Genomic DNA, 17416 nt, shown 5'->3' on the forward strand with positions numbered 1-17416 from the left:
GGGCGATGGAAGTGTACCAGGCTGGTGCACTCACATGATCACTGCAAGTGGTAGGAACCTCTAGAGACACTTCCCATACTTGCTTTCACATAAGATGAGGTGAGAAAAGACTAAGAGCCCCCCCGAGTGCAATAAGCTGGGTCTGAGCAAATGCCTCTCGTGAACTGGAGATCATGGTGACTGATAAGTTAGACAGGAATATAGTAAAACAAGTGTTTTGCAAATAAAGAGATACAAGCCAATCTCTTTCCAAACCATTGGCAAGATAGATGCCAGGGTCAACATCCCTAACCTTAACCTGTGAATATGCATCCAGTTTGAAAAAGTCCACCATGAGATAGTCATCCCTTTTCCCTCTCCTGGGACACTAAGGTAATCGCTGTAAAACCCCTAGCACTGCTGTTTATAGTCCCTCCAAGCACCAAAGCAAGCACAAAATGAATGTAATGCAATACTTGCAAAATAACACATGCTACAACGAGGATTTTCCTATAGGCAGGATGCTTTGCTTGCATAGCTCCAACAAAATACACCAATATTCATTTGTCAAAAGGAGATGCTAACCTGTAAGGCCCACAGATCTGATTCACTGTGACAACTCTTCAGCTTCTGAATGAGAACAAGCACAAAGAACAAGATACTCTTTTAAACTTTAGGTTGTTGAGGCCAAGAAATGTTATTTATAGACAAACTGTGAATATAATGGCAAACGGAATAAATACCTGAACAATAGCCAAATACCTACTCATCACAGAGCGTGGTTGCCCCACCCCTCAGGAATTTATTTAAGCTTTTACTGGGGGAATCAGCCAAAATCTCCAGAAAAAGCCAGTACTTTGTAAACTTGCATTTGTAAGGGGAAAAAAAGTATTTTTTTTTTTTTAAGAATTCAAGTATACTGAGTAACTTACACATGGAAAGCATTTAATTGTGTTATTTGCTCACAAAAATGGACCTTTATATAGTCTATGTATTTTCCTACACTTAGGGCCAAAACCCTAATCTCATTTATTTAACATAGTAAGCAACGAGATGGATTTGCTAAGAAGATTATTCTATGTGAGGAAATGAGAAGTTAAAAGGTGTTTACCCTCACCTAAGGGTAAAGCTATTTAGACAGCTGCTTTGAAGCACAGTTTTAAAGGCATGCAAGGCATGCTTTTTTTGTTGTTGTTAAATAGTTCTTAGTGGCAGCTAGAATAAAAAGCAAAGATGAAGGGGCTTCCTTTCAAATCCAGAACAATCATAGGCTTTAGTTGTAGCCCTAAAAAACGCACACAAGGAACAGGGATTTATTTTCATCTTTAATAGAAATTTATTCACTACAAAGAAAGCAATGGCATCAAAAAAAGCAACATTTGCGGTATGAGAAACATGTTTCTCATTTCTCAAGTGCAAGCTAAAATGCATGCTGACAGCTTAAGCAATGCAGAGTTCAAGATTAGTCACTGTTGTGCTATTCACAAAAAGTTATTCTCTTCACTGCTTGTTAGGTAATTTGATAGAATAAGAGCACAAGAAAATGTGAAAAACAAAACATCTTTTTTGGTTATGGGAAAGCAGCTAGCAATCACTACATGATTGCAGCTCAAACCTAACTGTAGCATTATAATTATCCTAAAAAGAAAACTTCACAATGAACAAATTAAAGTTCAAAAAAGAGAAAAGTGTTTAACAGTTAATTTATTTAGAATTCAGCTTAGTCTTAGAATTTAACTTAAGATGTAACCAGCTTTTAAGCATTTCAGGATTCACACATTAAGATTATGGCAGAGAAGGAACTCAGTGTAAGCTCCTGTAAACTTGTAAGACAGTATTTACGGTTCCAAGTTACAGTATTTTGGATGAAATCAAAATTGTTAGGATGTAACAGAATATTTATTGTAATCTTAATTATGTATACAGTTAATTAGCAAGATTTTTGTGGACATTATAATGAGTTTCACTATTTTTCATTTGTTCTTGCAGCATCAAGGCTTCAAGCTTCTGCAATACAACAGCAGAACATGCTGGTTCTCTTTGGTGGCACAGAGTACACAAACAGTATTTCTCCATTCTGTGAGGGAAATACAGTGAAAAGCCAAACTGCAGTTTTGATGTGGGAGGTCATTTTTTGTATTGATTTATTCCCACTGTCTACCCTTCATCATTGATTTATATTAAAGAAAAACAAAAACAACCCCCCCCAAAAAAATGGACACCCCCAAATTCCAGTAGCACAGCTTCAGTAGCATCCAGAATTTGGGTTGCCCAGACACTGGGGACAGACACTGATGTACTGGAGTGAGCACAGCAGAATGCCACTGAGATCATTAGAGAGCTGGACCAGATTATGTACAAAGAAAGGCTGAGAGAGCTGGGTCTGTCTTCAGAGAAGGCTTTGGGAAGATCCTACTGTTGCCTTCAACTATTTAAGGGGAGGCTGTAGAGAAGACAGAGCCAGTCACTTCTTGCAGGTGTAGTGATAGGATGAGAGGCACTAGATACACACTGGAACATGCGAAATTCCAATTAGCTATAAGAAAACATTTTTTCACCTTGAATATGGTCAAATACTGGCCTGGGTGGCCTAGAGAGGCTGTGGAGCGCCATCCTTTGAGATGTTCAAAACTCAGCTGCACAACAACCTGATCTAGCTGGATGTGCTTTGAGCAAGTTGATAGACCAGATGACCTCTGGAAGTCTCTTCCGCCCTAAATCATTCTACAATTTTTATGCCAGTGACACTCTCTGGTCAGTCATAAGCCAAGAACATACAAAGGTTTTCTGTTTTGTTTTTAAATTCACCTGCTAATTCCTTAATTTTTACATTTTTCATTTGTTAAAACCAGAAATATACCCCAATACCAATCACAAATATGACACTTCAAAACTTTAGTGAGAACTGTGTACATTGCTTTAAGTACCAATGGCATTTTATCTGGATTTTAACAGACTAGTACATTAAGTGAGATGTGATCAGCAGCCGAACTTGAAGCTGCAGAGTATATACTCTGGTGTGGCACTGTATTAAGGTATCAGCTCTTTTTTGTAAGCAGTCAGTCACTGAAAACATAATCTGTACACATCTAATCTAATCAACCAAAATAGCTGTACAACTTTAATGTGATATGCCCCATTTTATATAGCTCATTATGCTTTGAAGTGATTCCATTCATTATTAAGTCTCCACAATAACAATTACGAGCTTTTACATATATTAAAAGTAACACTGCATTCTGCTCTCAGAAGTACAAAAAATAACACTTTAATTATAAACTAGCTCCTAAACTCAGACTAAGCCTTGTCAGGAAAGATATTTTGCACTTCCATATACAGTGCCTTCCACATCAAAAGCTCTTCAAAGTGCTCGGCAGAATGCATGAACATTATCCCCACTTCCTTGATGAGGAAACTAAGGCACAGAGGTCAAGTGACTTGCCCACAGTCACCCAGTGAGTGAGTGGTAGAATTAACAGAACAGAATTTGCGTTTTTAAGTTGTCCAGTCTAACCACTGCATCTCTTTACCTCTATACTAAGTGCAATGGTTTAAACATTTCTCTGAGGAGCGAAACTCTTGTGGCATACAGTAAATAGAAGGGGCAAACCAGAGCCAGTCAAAGGCTGCAATGATTCCGACCAAAAGCATAAACAAGTTTGGTATTCAATAAATCAAAATGCACTTAAGGGAATGGTCACATTGGAAATTACACATTAACCTGCAGAGAGAAAGCTCATTAAATGTAAGACATAATGGTGTCATCTTTGCAAAAAATACTGATTATCTGAGGCCTGACTGTAGTTCACGTAATGCTGACTCCATCAGAGAAGCCATGCTTCCTCATCAGCAGACATCCTAAACACTGTTTTCAAGTGGCAAGGTACACTTCCCTGGAGATGCACACTGAAATACAGTAAGGGGCCAAGTATCTGTTCAGTAGACATAAATTTGTATGAGGCACAAAAAAGGCATGAATCAGTTGTAAGGTACAGACTAAATAGTGGAGAAATACCAACCAGGAAAAACAAGTCTAAAATAAATAAGATTAAGAAAATTGAATGCCACCCATCAAAAAAAAATCACCAAGAAATGCATCTTCAAATAGATTATGCTGTACAAAAGGAAGTGTGATACGTGTAATCACTGCTTGGATGAGAAGTGTGCTATAGCCTAGCCCTCTGATGGCAAAGCAGCATTTCAAAAAGCCTGGTCTTGAATAGGATGTTCGTGAGATGACTCACTTACTGACAGCGATTGCTGATGGGATTCAGAAACATGTACGTTTTGGTTCTGTTCATCACTGATTTGATGGGAAGAGACTGTATCTTGGCTAGAGTGAGATTGTTGACTTGATTCCTGAGTCAGCTGCATGTGCTGAGCTGGATGCAAAGATCCTGCTAAGTGGATTTCTTCATTTTGTCCTTGATGAGCATGGAGATGTTCTAGGGCTTCCTTGGAAAGAGTGATAACATGCATTTGTTCAGGCTGGGCAGTCTCAATTTGGTTTGCCATCATATTGATACTTTGGATTTGTTCTGCTTGATCCTGCTGAGCTGAAAGCAACAAGTTCTGCAACTGCTGTGGTGGCTGGGCAAGCAGCGTGAGATTAGCAGCCTGCTCTGTTGACATATTTGGAGCATTTTCTGCAGTAACGATACTAATACCTTGACTATGACTAGGCATGAAGTTTATATTATGTACCGCATCCGTAACCAGTAGCTGAATTTCCTGTCCTCCAGAGGTGGCAAGTTGATACTGCTGCAGCTGAAGAATGTTTCTCACCTCTTCTGAATTAGTGTTGCTGCTTGGAGCACTGCTGGCCTCCTGAAACTGCTTTTCCTTGCTGTGAATTTTCAAATGAGACTTCAGATTGTCCAGACGGGCAAACTGCAAACTACATTCTGGGCAGGAGAAAGGCTTTTTGCCTGTATGTAAGATACAGTGCCTTCTTTTAGCACTGGAATCAGAGAAGGATTTTCCACATATACCACAAGAATATGGCTTTTCTCCTCTGCAAAGAATATATTTGAGCTCATTAAAATATTCAATTTGAAAGTGTTGCTTTTGGCAACTTATTATACAATGAAATACTTCAATGTTTATTTTATTTTCCTATATCATAAGCACCTAAAAATGGACACATTAAAAATGTTTTCTATTTGACTAAATAGAAATTTCTGTCTATTTGATGTTCAAGAATTGCATGACAATATTTTCATTAGTATGTACTCAAGAGCTACAAAGATAATAGAACTGCCTCCCTGTGGTAATACTGCATTTAGAAATTCTATGCTGCTAGATCTTACAATGTCTTGACACATTAATACTTAACATTGCAATACTTTCCTCTACTAACAAAGGTATTTTTTAAATATATAAGAGCACCATAAACACATAGAAGTTATGTTCACTAAACCCTTTAAAATTTGTATCAGTTCCCATATACTAAGCAAAAATAGGTTAAACAAAGATGTCAGTCAATCCATCTATAATGCTAACAAGCCTTGGCCATTCTATAATTGAACAACCACCACATACATATACCAGAATAGAAGTTACATACTCTACCTGTGAATTCTAATGTGAGTCTGAAGAGAACTTTTAGCTGTGAATGATTTGCCACAAATTTCACAGGTGAATGGCTTCTCACCTGACAAAAAGAATTTCAACATCACTTGTTATATAGCACTTTTCATCAATATATTTAAAAACATTTTACAAAGAAGTATAATTCTGCCTAGAATCATCATCTTTTGAATCTCAGACCTGTAGTCTATCCATAAAAACATGTTATGCCTCTTGTGCTTAAATCTCTGTATACAGTATACAGTGTAAATGCCAGTCAAATCCTCATGTTTCTGTCATGGATCAATACAAATATCTGAAATTGAAGGAAGTCACTAGTTAAATGAAGGTATAAAATTTTAAAGGCATGTTTCTAATGACTGTCCCCTTTGAAGATCAAGAATTAGGTGATCCAAGCCCTCAGAGCAATAAAAGACATGCCTGTGACACAGGTGCAGATGCCTCAAGCTGGCTGCACTTGGAACAGACAAGTTTGAAAAGGGCTGACCCTGAACTAGTAGACATTAACGCCAGGCTCATGTTCAGCACCATGCAGATGAGTGGGCCTGTATTTCCAAACCTGAGAAGTGAACAAACTATCTTAAGAGGCTGGCTAGCTTCCTGTAAGGCTCCATCCTAGGCCTGTGATATCCTGTGCATAATGAGGAAACATCAGTGGGGTAAAAACTAACTTACGGTGGGTTATCAGAAGTTGGATAAATTGGGTTTTTCCCACCTTCTTGTGCCTAACTGAGTAGAAGCAGAGTGACTACATTAAACAACAAAAAGGTATACAATAAACAAATACACAATAAAAGGTACTGCAAACTAAAAACCCCCCACAAAGCCTAATTCACAGCATAACGTTTTTCCTATTGTATTCGGTGTCTTTAAGACACTAGATATGGGAATCCAGATCATCACTCTGGTAATTTACACTGTTCAAGCACATTGAAACTAATGGAGGATGAGGCAGTAGCCAATTTCCATTTAATATAGAATAGAATTGCAAGGCTCATCAGTTTTCATATGGCTTTAGGGGACAAGGAGAAAATAAATTGATAGGGACCTCTGGAGGTCATCCAGTCCAGCCTCCTGCTGAAAACAGGGCTAACTTCAAAGCTAGATTGTATTCTCATGACACACAATGTTACAGAATCGTTGCCAAAGCAGGACAGTACCAACAATGTCAAGATCCGCCCCCCAACCCCAAATCCTCAGAACTTTATTTCTCAAGGTTTTGAGAAGAGACAGATCAAAAGGTATTCCCACATGGACAATACTGCTATCTGGCCTGTCTTTTCTGGAAGCAAGATACATTGTGACTCTGTGTCTGCTAGAACTCATTTTAGTCTATCTGTTTTTGCAACTTACCTTCCTACTATACTTCCTCCTCTCATTTCCCACCACCACACTCACTTCCCACTATGTTTATAAAACTGTATCAGCTTCAGATACAGAATTACTGTGTGCATGTGTCAACATACACTATGTTGTCCTGAACAGAAAATGCAATATTCCTAAGTATTGAAAGTAAATGTTATCCCAGATAAATCAAAAACTCCCCAAATCACAACAAGTTCTGACCCTACCATATCCTAGGGACCTTAAAGAAAATCATAAAAGCAAATATTGAAAAGTGTCATGTTCAGCTATGTTATTTTCCCTAAGAAAGAGAGGGACATGAATCATATACGCAACTTGATCTTGTGTATACTACAAATGAGTGCAACATAATTAGGAATAATTTGCTTTTAGGAGGAAACAATTGCCACTGTTTATACTTGCTTTATAAGAAAAAGTTAATTACAAATCCCTCACAAATTTACCACTCAAAGCAAACTGCTTTAAGATGCCTATGCTTAGTCATTAAGACAGTGTGGATCAAATTTTTATTCCTGTTCTCCAGCCATTCAAGTCTCACTTTGCCCTAAGTGTTTTAAAACACCCTTGCATTAAATCATTTCTCCCAGTCCAACCTCCTGTCAACATCTGGTTTATTACAGCATAATAAAAAGGTAAACTGAAATAGTTATTTTTCTGGTCGATATTGCTGTTATAAGTATACACCCCTCAAAGACAGGAGAGCCTAAATCATTTAGGACATATACTTTCTGTAACTACTTAACTCACTTCAGGCCCAATACATCCTGGATGTGGCTCTCCTGATAACCTGAGTTCCCAGTCCAGAATTTTATCACAGGAGAGCTAATTGGCATTTTCTGCTGCAAACTTTCTAACAACAGGAAAAAAACCAGCTCTTCCTATAATTCACCTTGCTTGTGGGATATTTTAATACAAGCTTTGTTGTGCTCATTATGTATTCTTGATGTCAGACCTCTTCACTAGAAATATATGTACTGCTATATGCAAGCATTGCAGAAGCCCACCCCCCAGAGATGAGGGTCATGCCCAACATATTGTTTTGTCTGTGTTATTTCAAAAAAAAAAAAAGAAGAAGAGAAAAGGCCATAATGGACAATATTACCTGTATGTGTCCTTAGATGTTTCTTTAACTGAGCTGCATCCATGAATTTGCGACGACACTGGTTACATTCCGGCAATGAATGGCCTTGTCGCAATAATAAAAAAAGTGTCAGTGCATAAGTGATCCCCTGTATCTCTTCAGTGATCTTTGTTATAGCACTTTCCTGTAAAATAACCACTTTGATATAATATAGAAAGAAAACAAAAGGTGATTCACTGTCTCCTCCCTATCTAAACTAGCAGAATTACTCAAACCCATTTCCCTATTTAATCTTACTAAGGGAAGGGAGAGTACTGACTCTTGCTCACCCTAAAGCCCACTTGTTCTTGAAGCTTTGTAAATTCTTAATTTTTCCACCATTTCCTGTGTGTATAATCTAACCTCTGTCTTTCTAGAACAGAAGTGAGCAGGACACCTCTCACAGCTTGTTTGCTATTGCTAGTCCAAAATAGTGGAAAATTATGAGGCAATCTGCACAACAGACAGTGGACATAATTGTTGTATAAAACTCCTGGCTTCTATGTAAAACAGAGAGCAGGACTAAAATAATCAAACTGTTTTTCAAATACAGTGTAATTAATATGTCATCATCAGATAAGTCCTTTTCAGTTTACTATCTTTCTAATTTTTTAAACACTTCAGTGTTTTCCCCACTATTCATTGTTACATCAAGATACCACACATCAGGGTAACAGAGTACTAAGTATACCACTGAAGAACATTCACAGCCTTAGTCATTCTTTACAAAGACAAATCAACATGGACAATCAGCCAGCTCTACAATCCAAGCTCATTATACCTGTATGTACTCGATAATGACTCTTGAGCTGTCTCTTTTGGCTGAAGTATTTCCCGCACTGATCGCATGTAAAAGCCTTCTGCCCTGTGAAGAAAATCACTTATTAAAATACAAGCCACATCCAAAGCGAGCATAAAAATCAGCACACGTGAGAGAGATCATCAGTACTGCTTTTCAGAAATGCAAATATTTGGGGGAGAGAGGTTACAAATGCCTTGGAATATTTACCCGTATGTAGGCTCATATGCTCCAGAAGAGAATGTTTTGTCGTTAGAGCCTTACTGCAGACTGTGCACGTGTATGGCCGCTCTCCAGTGTGCATCCGCTCATGAACTTGAAGAGAGTGCTTCTGGGAAAAGCCTTTGCCACATTCACTGCACTTAAAAGGGCGCTCCCCTAAAAGCAAAAGATTTACAAATCTGAGTATCAATGCATTATTTCTCAGTAGATATTCTAAGCTGATAGTGAGATGTGTTGCAATGCATTACATATTAAAAACTGACCTTTAAGTAGTGATAAGGAGAATTAAAAGAAAGAGACAAGCTTCAGGTAGCAATGAAATAATTATTTAAGTATTGTCATATAATTCAATGTTTTAATAGAGAAATGCTTAACTAAATTGCAATCAAGGTAAGACATAGAAAGGCTAGGAGGCCTAACAGCAAGAAGAAAACAGTAAACATGATCTCAGAGACCCACCATACCTAATTTGTCTCCAGCAAGAATTGTCCAAAATAGCACACTGATCCAACAGCCCACATGTAAACCACTGGTTTGCATTTAGCAGTATTCACTAAATCAAAAGAAGCAGTCTCTTAATGCCTACCTGTATGACTTCTTTGATGAATAGCTAAAAAGTGATTATATTTAAATACTTTGCCACAGTCTTTACAGCGAGCTTCAGAACCTGTACGTTTTTTTTTCCCATCAGTTCTCTTTGCCAGTCCTTTTTCATCCTCATCACCAAGAAGTTTGTAATCTTTTAGTTTGATTGATCTCTTTATTCTGCGTTTGCTGTAACGGCTCTGGGTGTCCTGTACTCCTTCAGATTTGGGATCATAATTCTCATCTTTCTCAGCTGACAGAGCCACAGCATCTTCTGAGCTGCAAGCACGTTCAGTTTCTTCCACATCTTTCCTCACAGGGGCCTGTTCGCTGACAACTGTTTCTTCTGCTGCAATGTCTTTTTTCATAAAATTTTGTTTATTTTGCATGGAATTATTCTCTCTCAGTTGCACATCTTCAGCAGAATTTGCTCCTGATTTTTCTTCTTGGGCATTCTTGACTTTCCTCGGTCGCCCTCGTTTTCGCTTTGGTGGATCTCCATTTTTCATGTCATTTGCAGTAACAGCTACTGAAGCTCCACTGTTAGATGGAGCTGGTAATGCATTACTTGGGCTATGGCTGGCCTGATAGTCTGTGTAGGCCCATAGCAAGTCGTTCACTTTTAGAAGCTGTGCAGTAGCTAGAATTTGTTCTGTGCGTTTTTCACTGGCATGGAGATAACCAGTGTAGATAAATTCTAGCAGTGCCCCAAAAGTGTCTGCAACCATTCCCTCCAACATGTAAATTGACTGCCCTATTTCACCCTCATCTACAAACATCATTGAAAAGTATTCACTGCTGGCAGCAAGCAAAGCTTTATGGGCTCTGAACTGAACATTCTCCACTATCAGAGTAATGTCACAAAGAAAATCTTTCTTCCTTTGTTCTTCAAAATTAGCTAGAATGGTATCTTTGTGAGCTTTGGAGTGAATGACAACCAGTTTCTCAGATGCATCGGGAGCTGTTTCAGCCATTTTTATTGCAAATATGAAAGGAGGTACCTACAAGGATAGAATAGCTTTAATAAAGAAATATGTTAGAAGTCTGCATTATGGAACACCAAGTTCCAAAAAGTGTTTTTACATCTTAAGCTATGGCTACGGATAGTTTCTTCTCAGATCAGAATTACTGCCAGCTATTTCATTTGTTTAGATCTGATGTACTGTGAACTGTTCAGTAGCCAAAGTGTCTGCTCTGTCTGAAACCCCTTCCTTTGCAACCAAAACAACTGAATAAAAAGAACTCTTTGTTCACAGCTCCTCTTTTAAGTGGAAATAAATAAAAAAGAATCAATTGCAGCTTCACCATCACAGGATGCCACATTTCAGACTGTACGGGGACAAGGCTATGAAATCCTGGAATCAACAATAAAAGAAAAATCACTAATTTTGGTGTTGCAGGATTCCATACCCTCTTTTACCCACTTCTATCCTCCTGAAAATTTCTCTTTCAGAAATAGATGTGAGTAACAAATCCGGAAAAACAGCAGATCTAGACTATGCTAGCTATCAACCGTCAGTTTGGCTTGTTAAAGTTCTTTTATTGCAAATTCAGTTAAAAGAATTAACAAAAGAAAGAAACCAGCAATTTCAGAAGAATACACTGAATAAAAATACCATGCAAGAGACACACCAAAAGCATCTGTTTCAAGAGGATGAGCTGAGCCAAATGTAACACGGATTAGCTACCTGCCATCCTAAATGATAAAACTATCATGTTAAATACATATTTAAATACGGCAGACAGTGAGTGCAACAGTTCTGACTGCGTGAAGGAGTCTCGTAAGAACCAACGCACACCACTTATAGAAGATACCTAAATGCTACTGAGGTATCCAACAAGTGATTCTTTAGCCCTTTCCGGCTGCTAAGCAGTTCACACTGGAGCTTTGTTTCTTGGCTAACAGTAGAGCCACGCTGATCTGTGAGCTTTAGCTTTTGGAGGGTGTGAGCCTGCTGCAGCTGGAGCACCCTAAACCAGGGCTGCAGGCCTGACCCAGCAGCACAGGCAACTCCGGGAACTCCCAAGGGCTGCTGGCAGCCCTGCCTGCAAGCATGCCCTAAAGTTTACCTGCCTCTCAGCACGGAGAGACGGAGTACCTGTTTCGTGGGCTTTGATCACAGGCAGGATGCCGGGGCTCAGTCACACGAGGGCGTCACTAACGTTTGGGCCGCCAGATCCAAAGCGGCGCGCTCACCTAGAAGATATTCTCGAATAAGGCTGCACGCAAAGGGAGGCACCGCCCCGCCAGGGTACCCTCAGACGCCCCGCAGCCCACTCACGGGCTGCGCTGAACGGCTACCGCCGCGACGCGCCAGCTGCTAACGTCGAGCGCCCAGACCAGCTCCCGACGCGGGGCGCAGGGCGTGGGGGGGGGGGGCGCAGCTCCGCGTTGCCGGGCGACAGGGCGGGGCGGGAGTGACGTCACGCGAGGCGGCCCGGCCTAGGCTCCGCTCCGCTCCGCTCCGTGCCGGGCCCGGCCACGCTGCCGCGCTCCTCTGCCGCCCCAGAGCCCCGCGGCGGCGCCCAGGGAGGGGCGGACGGAACCGGACGGGACCGGATAAGATCGGCCCGGCCCGGCCCGGCCGGCACTTACCGCGCGAGACGCCAGCCTCGCTTCGGAGACCCCCTCGGCGGCGCCGCGCTTCCTGCCCCGGGCGGGGCGCATGCGCCGTGACGCAGCACGCAGCGTCGGACCCGAAGCCGGCCGTGGGGGGCTGCGCAAGCCCCGCCCCCTCTCGGCCCGCCCCGCCCCGCCAGGCCCCGCCCCGCCCCCAGGCCCCGCCCCCGCGCGGGGAGGAGCGCGCCGGGAGGGCGGGTGAGTGCCGCGAGCTGCGCTGGGTTTCGGGCGGTGCTGTGTTTTTTTGCGGGGGTGGGGGGAGGTCACGCTTATGCACGCGGTTTCTTCACGTATTTCCCCCAAACCGCCTGTTTCCCAAGTGCGTGGATTATTGTGTTACACATTAAACGCCGTGTAATTTAAGGCAGTAAGCTATAATTGTAAAAGATTTCTCCCTATAACAAACTAGTGATAAAAAGCATAACGTTTTGCCTCAGTAACATTATAGCTCCGTGGGCAGCCTTTCATGAGAGCTCGATACACAATGGCTGATGATGGTGCGTAGTTCTGTTCCTCGAATTAACAAAAATCAGTATCCGAATAACAATACACAGTCAGTCCAAACTAAACAAAACTTGGGCTTGCGTCTTTAAGGGAAAGAAATGTCTGTAGCTTGTAATCGAAGTCGATAGGTCTGCTCTGAGGTTCTTTGTACCTGCGAGTCATTCTCCTTCCCAGATAGGGGATGAGCTCACAGTGATCTATGAACTGCTCCAGTTTCCTCTTGTACTTTTTCCGTACATATTCTGAGCTTCTAGGGTTATAAGCTGCAAGAAATTGAGCACTATATTAATGTCCCACATTAATTCTGTGGAATTACAATACTGAAATTTTAAAACACGGATCGAATCTACACCTGATATTTTTACTCTTCGTACAGATAAAACTCTTGGCACAGATAGCCCGTGTCCATTGATGCCTAAACAACAGAAATTGTCTGGTATTTCAGAAGTTCATAACTCCAGGACAGATAACAGTATTCAGAAAGATCAAGGCCTTAGTAAACAAAGAAATAACAAATATATTTTCCGCTACCATCAGCTTCACATTCTTTGGGTAATGAGGGGCTGGAGATACTCTAGACAATGCCAAATTTGAAATAATTTGGGTAGTAGGGACCCTGGTGCATACATCGAAAGGGGTCTGTGCAGGGACAGCCCAGGTATGGCCCAGCTGCACTGACCCAGAGCTCATATATCTCTCTAGACTTGAGCTGGTTCCTCCACTAAACTCCAGGTCCAGGAGGACCTTTTTGCTTGGGCACAACAGTGGACCTGAGCTTGTTTCTTGCATTTGTGCTGTGCTGTATCCAATACGGTTCGCTCTCTCAGAACACAGCACACCAGAGGATTCATTGCAGAGACACCTGAGTAGCTCAGCCGATGTCGCTCCTGCTGTTCAATGCCACCCATGCTGTGCTCCGGAGCTACGCAGCTTTCTCTGTGCTGCTTTTCCTTGTGTTCCGCAGTGAACAGGCAATTCAATGGTGGAAAGTGGCTGTGCAGAGTCAGCTGGAGTTCCCTCTGACAGCTGAACTTTTCCTAGACCTGAGCTCGCTGAAAGCAGTGTGACCATATTTCTGTACCATGACGTGTAAGCTGATGTGTTGGTCTAGACCCAAACAGGCTCCGCACAGAGCCGTCTTAGGAGTTTCTGCATCCTTGACACAATTAATCTATGACCCAAATACACTGCCCATAGAAAATCAAGAGCTGACTATATATCCCTGCTAGTTCAGAAGACAACATACATTTCGAGGCCAGGAACTTTACAATGAAAGTTGTGTTGTTTCTGTTCTTCCTTACCTCCCTGCTCTAAGCCATATTTTGGGGTACATCAGTGGTGAGTGCCAATCCATTAATCTGTATTATTTTAACAGTTACACTGAGGCAAAGGAGAAATGATGATTTAAGGCAGCCATAGCGTAGGTAGCTGTTTTTCTGTAGATGGTACTTTACATCACAAATTCTAACAAAAACTGGATAGCATGGAGAACTATACTATGAGACACATCAGCCCACTAACTTCAAACTGTAGGCATTCTACAATTTCTGAGTGTTTTTTCAAGCATAGCTATAAGCAGAGCTCTTAGAGGAGTCCAGTTTGAAGGGCACTGAATCACTATAATGAGGTATGGTTTCCTACTCTTTTCCAGAAGTAAACCTCTACATTTGTGACTGATGGCCTGTACCTACTCTTCTTGGATACTGAAAACAATCCAGTACTGTTGTTAAGAAAGCTTCAGGAGAAACTACAAGCACTGTTCCTTCTCCACTATTTAAATGTGAAATGAAGATGTGAAATAAGTTGAAGACGTCAAAATCTTACTTCAGAAAAAAATAGAACTTAAAAACATTCCAAGGCACCACAACGTGAAGCACTTCGATAAATTTTTTGGTCAAGAACTCTATGACCACTCTGAAGAGACACACAATAATAATCAACACTATCTTTGCAAGGGACATTTTAGAGTGCACTGGAACTGTCTTAAAGTTAGAAGCAATTCTATTCAGGCTTAGAATAAGATAACTTGTATTCTTGGATGCTTATGGTCAAACTGTTTGTTACTGCATTACAGGAGTTTTGTGTATTTGCACAAACTTACCCAGTTCTTCATCCAGCACTAATAATGGTTTAATGATACAATATATGAGCAAATTATTCCTAGAGTGGACATAGATATGTTAGCAAAGTGGTACTAACAACAGAATGATATTACTCTTTGTGAATGAAACAAGCCATGGTGGGCAAAAACATAGTTTTTGCAGTATAAGGGCTTATAGTGTGCCTGCATTATTCAGTGGTGATCCTTAACAAAGCTACGCTAGTGGAAATCTGTGATAGTCCAAGAAAATTCTGCATGGCTCTGGAAGCTGCATGGGAAAACGCAGAATGCAAAGAACTTTAGAAGAGATGATAAAACTTGGCATTATCTAAAAGGATAAGCAAAAACTTAAAATAACAAGAGGCAGCATAAAGTTCACCTGCTGAACAAGCTGACTTGTAAAAGGCAAAATTGGTAGGTTGAAGAAGTGGCACAGCCTTGCTCCAGAAATCTCTAGTAGCACTGGTCAATATCTACACCAAAGCCACTCAGCTGCTGAAACTAGGGTGCTGAAATCATGACAGTTGGCCCTATAAGATTTTTAGCTGTAACAGTTATCTTGGACTACAAATCCCCTCCCCTCCAATAGCTGATACAAACACAGGAGACAAAGTTTGAATAACTTTCCTCAGTGAAGGAGAAGGCCTAACCTCTGGCAGCTCCATGAGACATTTTACTTCATCATTATTTTGTGGGTTCAATCCAAGCTACCTAATTTTAATGGTGGACTGCTTATCTATTTTACGGAAAAGTAAGGTGATCAGACTGTAGATTAAATTGAAAAGATACAGAGTTAAAAGTAATCAGTATACTGATACTCCAAATCCCATTAATATTGAAATCTTCCCAGATAGTTTCACAAATAAACAGACTGATAAATATCTTTTCATTTCACTATGCTAAAAACTGAAAAATCTAAATACAGCTGCATGGGCATCTGTTCTTTTATACCATGTAATTTAGTATATCAATACTGAGCTCTTGTGAAAGACCTAATCTTGAAAGTGACAAGTGTTCCATGTGTAAAGCTGCTTTTCAAAACAATTAGACCTCTCATTTACGTATTTTGCCCACCTCTTGTGGAAGATACCTAGGAACAGAAAGCTGTCCTGAGATTACCTGCAGGGCAAGGTTTGTTAATAAGGTTTATCTGATGAGCTGATGCAGTTGGAAAAAGAGAAGCATTCAGGCACCTAAGCCATTCTTCAGATTTACTAAGCATTTCAGCAGTCTTTATTACAGTAATTTCAGTCAATTTTTAAGACAGTTCAGGTTGTCCAAGACTAGTTTAAACTGTGGTGCCACCTAGTTTTAAACACAGTTTTGCTTTTTGTTTCAAGCTACTATCATGCATGTTAGAAAATTTTCCAAGACAGGGAGGTGATTGGTGATAAAATACCATTAAAATCTCATATTTTTATGAGAGATCACAAAATATCTAGCTATCCTGTTAATCTTTTTTCTTCCTTCATTCTTACACACTCTCAAGAGACTTGACAATGTGTACTTAAATCAGTATATAGTAGTATTTTTCCAAACTGGACATCAGAAAACTACAGAAATTAGTTATCAATGTTACATCAGATGATTTACTGCATTTATTTGATTCATTATTTTTATAGTATGTTATTTTTATACCCTACCTTTTAAATGGCAGGCCACAAACAGCAGAGCAGTTTTTTTTACACTCAGGAATGGAAACTTTGGCTTTAAGCAGCCTACTTCATTCAGAGCTTTTATTAGAGAAGTTGCTACTCCCTAAAGAAATAAAACATTTTTTAAAGACCATTACAGAGATCTAGAACAAATAAATATGAAAAGCCTGACCCTGTTGTCATGCAAATCCAACAATACAGTATGCTGTCTAAGCCAGTGAATTGTAGAAGATCACAGAAATAATAGAAAATTGGGAAGGAAGAGACCATGAATCATTTTTTATTTCCTATCCCTGTCTAAAAGTATAATCAGCTATCCTTAAACCATTCCTGATAGGCTTGTGTCTAACCTGTGTTAAAAATCAAAGCAAAATGTAATCATATCAGATACGATAAAGAGTCATAAAAATCATCATACAATCTTGCAGCTTATTATTCCCCTCTGATGGTCTTACTTGATTTTTTCTATTAAAGTTAGCAGCATCTGTCATTTTAAACTTTTTAAAATTTCCTCTCTTTATTGCAAGTACCTACCTGAACATAATTTTCAATTAAATATAATCCCATTAGTAAAAATAATACTTATGTTACACTAAAAAACCAACTCCTCCCCCCATCCGAAACTGTATGTGGCATGTTATACATTGTAAAATCATGGTTTTTGTAAAATTTGATTTAATATAGAGAAGCGAAAACTAGCCTGTTCAAGGTATCCAGCTAAGGGAAGTGCAGTAAGTAGTATGGGCTCCTTTACTGGAGGGAGTTTGCGTGGAAGCTTCAAATTCCAGTACTTCTCTGGTAACCTAACCAGATAAAAAGTAAGGACTTTCAAGATGTATAAACTACGACATGATTAAAGATTAAAATGTTAATAGTA

General features: G+C 40.1%; 2 protein-coding genes and 1 long non-coding RNA gene across 5 annotated transcripts in view; 1 reads left to right on the forward strand and 2 right to left on the reverse strand.

Moving 5' to 3' along the window:
* Positions 1-1291: 1291 nt before the first annotated feature.
* On the reverse strand, positions 1292-12370 carry ZBTB24 (zinc finger and BTB domain containing 24). Of its 3 annotated transcripts, none has more exons than XM_026119923.2 (8): positions 12256-12370; positions 11759-11856; positions 9661-10660; positions 9063-9230; positions 8835-8918; positions 8036-8119; positions 5551-5632; positions 1292-4993 (listed from the first exon to the last, which is right to left on the reverse strand). In XM_026119923.2, exons 3-8 carry the CDS (start codon positions 10631-10633, stop codon positions 4180-4182), a joined length of 2205 nt encoding a protein of 734 aa, XP_025975708.1. In that variant the 5' UTR covers positions 10634-10660; positions 11759-11856; positions 12256-12370; the 3' UTR covers positions 1292-4179. The 3 variants fall into 3 exon arrangements, with proteins under 3 accessions (XP_025975708.1, XP_025975707.1, XP_025975709.1); XM_026119922.2 differs by having other exon boundaries at positions 9661-11014; XM_026119924.2 differs by having other exon boundaries at positions 11730-11856.
* On the forward strand, positions 12344-17416 carry LOC112995139 (uncharacterized). The gene is made up of 2 exons (XR_003262102.2): positions 12344-12477; positions 14435-17416. It is a non-coding gene; the product is annotated as an uncharacterized LOC112995139 (long non-coding RNA).
* AK9 (adenylate kinase 9) overlaps positions 12644-17416 on the reverse strand; it is an 81079-nt gene continuing 76306 nt past the window's right edge. The window contains exons 37-39 of the mRNA XM_064508868.1: positions 17240-17342; positions 16528-16642; positions 12644-13046 (exon numbers count right to left, since the gene is read on the reverse strand). Coding sequence (XP_064364938.1) covers positions 12844-13046; positions 16528-16642; positions 17240-17342 — 421 coding nt within the window. The 3' untranslated portion in view covers positions 12644-12843. The remainder of the gene's footprint in view (positions 13047-16527; positions 16643-17239; positions 17343-17416) is intronic.

This window comes from Dromaius novaehollandiae, chromosome 3, assembly GCF_036370855.1.
Source record: "Dromaius novaehollandiae isolate bDroNov1 chromosome 3, bDroNov1.hap1, whole genome shotgun sequence".
In the NCBI taxonomy this organism is placed as follows: Eukaryota; Metazoa; Chordata; class Aves; order Casuariiformes; family Dromaiidae; genus Dromaius; species Dromaius novaehollandiae.